At 38.7% G+C, this 3,103-nt stretch overlaps 1 protein-coding gene across 1 annotated transcript; it reads left to right on the top strand.

The window, feature by feature from the left end:
• Positions 1-1,562: 1,562 nt before the first annotated feature.
• Positions 1,563-1,967, top strand: LOC126095703 (uncharacterized). Its single transcript, XM_049910454.1, has one exon. It carries the CDS (start codon positions 1,563-1,565, stop codon positions 1,965-1,967), a length of 405 nt encoding a protein of 134 aa, XP_049766411.1.
• The last annotated feature ends 1,136 nt before the right edge of the window (positions 1,968-3,103 follow it).

Raw genomic sequence — 3,103 nt, 5'->3', positions numbered from 1 at the left:
CTCATGACGACATAGATTGCATGTAAATGCTTAAAGATGGATAAATAAATAAATAAATAAATAATTTGCACTGCGGGAAGCTCATCTTCTGATGCAGCCTCTGGTCGGCCATTACGTGCCAAAGTATTAATTTATTTTTCGTAGTGTTAACAGTAACTGTAAATGCGAGAGATTTCGTTGTAAGAACCTTTCTAAATTGCAACAGATAATTAATTAAACGTTAAAGTTCATTTTTTAAATTATACAGATTCCATGAGTTCAGTAAGTTTTATCTTGGCTGCTCCACAGCAACAATCAAAATTCTCTTGAGCCTTGCTTTGAAATCAATAAATAGAAATTAACAAAATTACATTCAATTCAGTTAATGGCATCTATATAGTCATCACGTTCACAATCTAAAGTTGGTACATGAATAACAGTGAGCCTTCAGGAACCCGTTTTATATTTACTTATGCACGTAAGTAAAAGTGATAAGAAAAGATAGTATCCTTGAGGAAAAAAAAAAAAAAATCACCTGATAAATTAAAAATAATAGAGGGAAACATTCCACATGGGAAAACTATATCTAAAAACAAAGATGAGGTGACTTACCAAACGAAAGTGCTGGCAGGTTGATAGACACACAAACAAACACACACACACACACACACACACACACACACACACACACACACACACACACACACAAACACAAACATACACACAAAATTTAACAAATGGTGCCCAACAACATGAGGGCCCCAAATTTTATGTACCAATATTAAGTACACATAAATTAACTGAGATATTGTTGTCCATCTAGAAAACTATATTTATAAGAAAATTTTTTATGTATGTAATTATATGTATGTGAAATTAATCTGTTTCCATGTACCACAATATACAAAACTGACTAGATGCATACCATTGTCTTGACTGAGATAAAGACAACACCAAGCAACAATAACTAATAAAGGTAAGGGTGTATATGCATGCGCTTCTGGGTTGGAAACTAAAGGAAGAAAGGATCTGGGGGCCATGCACTGTGTTTCTCTTCTTGAGTTAAAATTTGTCAGAAGTGTTTATTCAATTTGTTTTAACATCAGCGGATAGTGAAACAGATTCATTTACTACTACTGAACAGAAATCAGTGTTAGAATTCTGAGACAGTGATTAGTGTTCTGGATTTGAGGTCACACAATCAGCTGTGTGAATCAAATAAATGCTAATGCAGTTGATTGCCAAAGTAATGTTTTAGCACAAGTAAAATTTTTTACAGTGCAACAGAAATATTATGAAAGCAAAAGTGTAGCTGTTAGTTTCAGTAGTAATAGTAGTAGGTAGCTTCTTTGCTTTACTTGATTTCAGTGTTTTGTATGTGATTTGTGTAGTTAGTATATTTTGTGTGTGTGTCATTTTTGGGGGAAAATAGATTTTGTATGTACTCGTGTCTTACGAGTCAGGATTAATACTAGTCGAAATGGTGAAGACATGCAAGGACAAACGGTTAGGGAGGAATAGATCTGTCAGGTTATGACACAGATGAAAATATACAAGAGTTTACAGTGAGGAATCCACCCACAATGACAGGTTCTCAACTTCCAAAACTGGAAGCTGAGCAACCTGAAATGGACAAAATATTAGGCACTGATCAGGATGAAGCTCAGTTGAGCAAAGAAATCCACTTAATTACTGGCACAGGGAAGGAGGATGCTACTGCATTGACAGAAAATGTTGTACAAGTACCTGTACCAACGACCAATCTACTAACGGTGCTGATGGCACAATTAGACATGAGAGACAAACAACGGGAGCAGGCATTAATTACACAAGTTAAGGGCATTTTGGTGGAAGAACGTCTCAAACAAGAGGAAAAGCAAAGAAAAGAACACCGCGAACATGAACACAAGGAACAGGAGCATGATGCTCAATTTCTTCAGAAAATGAATGAAATGTTCAAACAGCATGACAAGGCAGTTACAGCATAATTGTCACGTGAAATTGATGTAGTAAAACAGCAATTGGCTGAGTTGGTAGACCAGAACAAAGACATTCCACAAAAGGTCATGCAATTAGATGAGCACATCAGTCAAATAGATAAAGCTCAGTGCGTGTTGGAAAAACAAGTGAAAAATGTCAATGCAGTTGACGAAACTTCCAACTCGCTCGAGCAGCGAATCGACAACTGCGTAACACAGGCGGTAGCTCAACTAGAGCAGGCCGAGCAGTCATCGACCCCAGCGCCATATCATAGCAAAACACAGTACGGAAATGTGCCGATAAATGTATGCTGACTGCAAGAAAGTGCAACCGTACTCGCCAGTCAATTGTTCAGGCATTGTCGCCACGAACAGAGAGGTAGACTACCAACTGTAGCGCAAGTAAAGCACGAGGAATCACTATTAAAACACAGGCTGTTCCAGACATTTAATGAAAGATACCTGAACAAAATGAGATACTGGGATGAACCCATGCCTGCCAGGGACGTTCTAAGAATTTTGAAGGGTAAACTACCTATAATAATAAGAGAGAAGCTCATACACATCCCTGACATGGACTTGGAGTTGTTTATGGCAACCACAGACTCCCACAATTTAATACACGAGGATGTCAGGCAGGGAGATCAGGGGTGTACAAACAACAGACAAGCGAACAGTAAAGGAAAAATGAATCCAATAATAGCCCTTGTAAGAACGGGTATTCAAAGAGTGACGAATATTTGCAATGGGAAAACTTCTCTAAAAAAGGAAACGCTATGTATAGTGTGCCCACTGTGGATGATCACTGGCACAGCACTGGATTACAATACATACCAGCATGGCCAGTCAAACCTGTCTTCACCAAAAAGAGGTGGAGAAAATTGCAATCGAAAGAGACGAGGTGAAGGGGGAGGAAACTCCAACTTTGGCAATAAAAATATGAGAACTAACAATGAGCAGTGGCAATGGGCAGAGCCAGCAAACTGGCAGGCACATCAAAACATGTCGTTAGGTCATGTGCCTGTTAATCACATCAATGTCATCCCAATGCCACCGCCTCCACCTCAGCCTCCGAACAATCAGTCACACATGTATGCACCGCAGTGCACGTCACCAACTGTGACTGACAATGTTCGAATAACCGA

The sequence above is a fragment of the Schistocerca cancellata genome, chromosome 8 (assembly GCF_023864275.1).
Source record: "Schistocerca cancellata isolate TAMUIC-IGC-003103 chromosome 8, iqSchCanc2.1, whole genome shotgun sequence".
Classification (NCBI taxonomy): Eukaryota; Metazoa; Arthropoda; class Insecta; order Orthoptera; family Acrididae; genus Schistocerca; species Schistocerca cancellata.
Note: the sequence above shows the minus strand (reverse complement) of the source record. Positions and strands in the feature narration are given on the sequence as shown.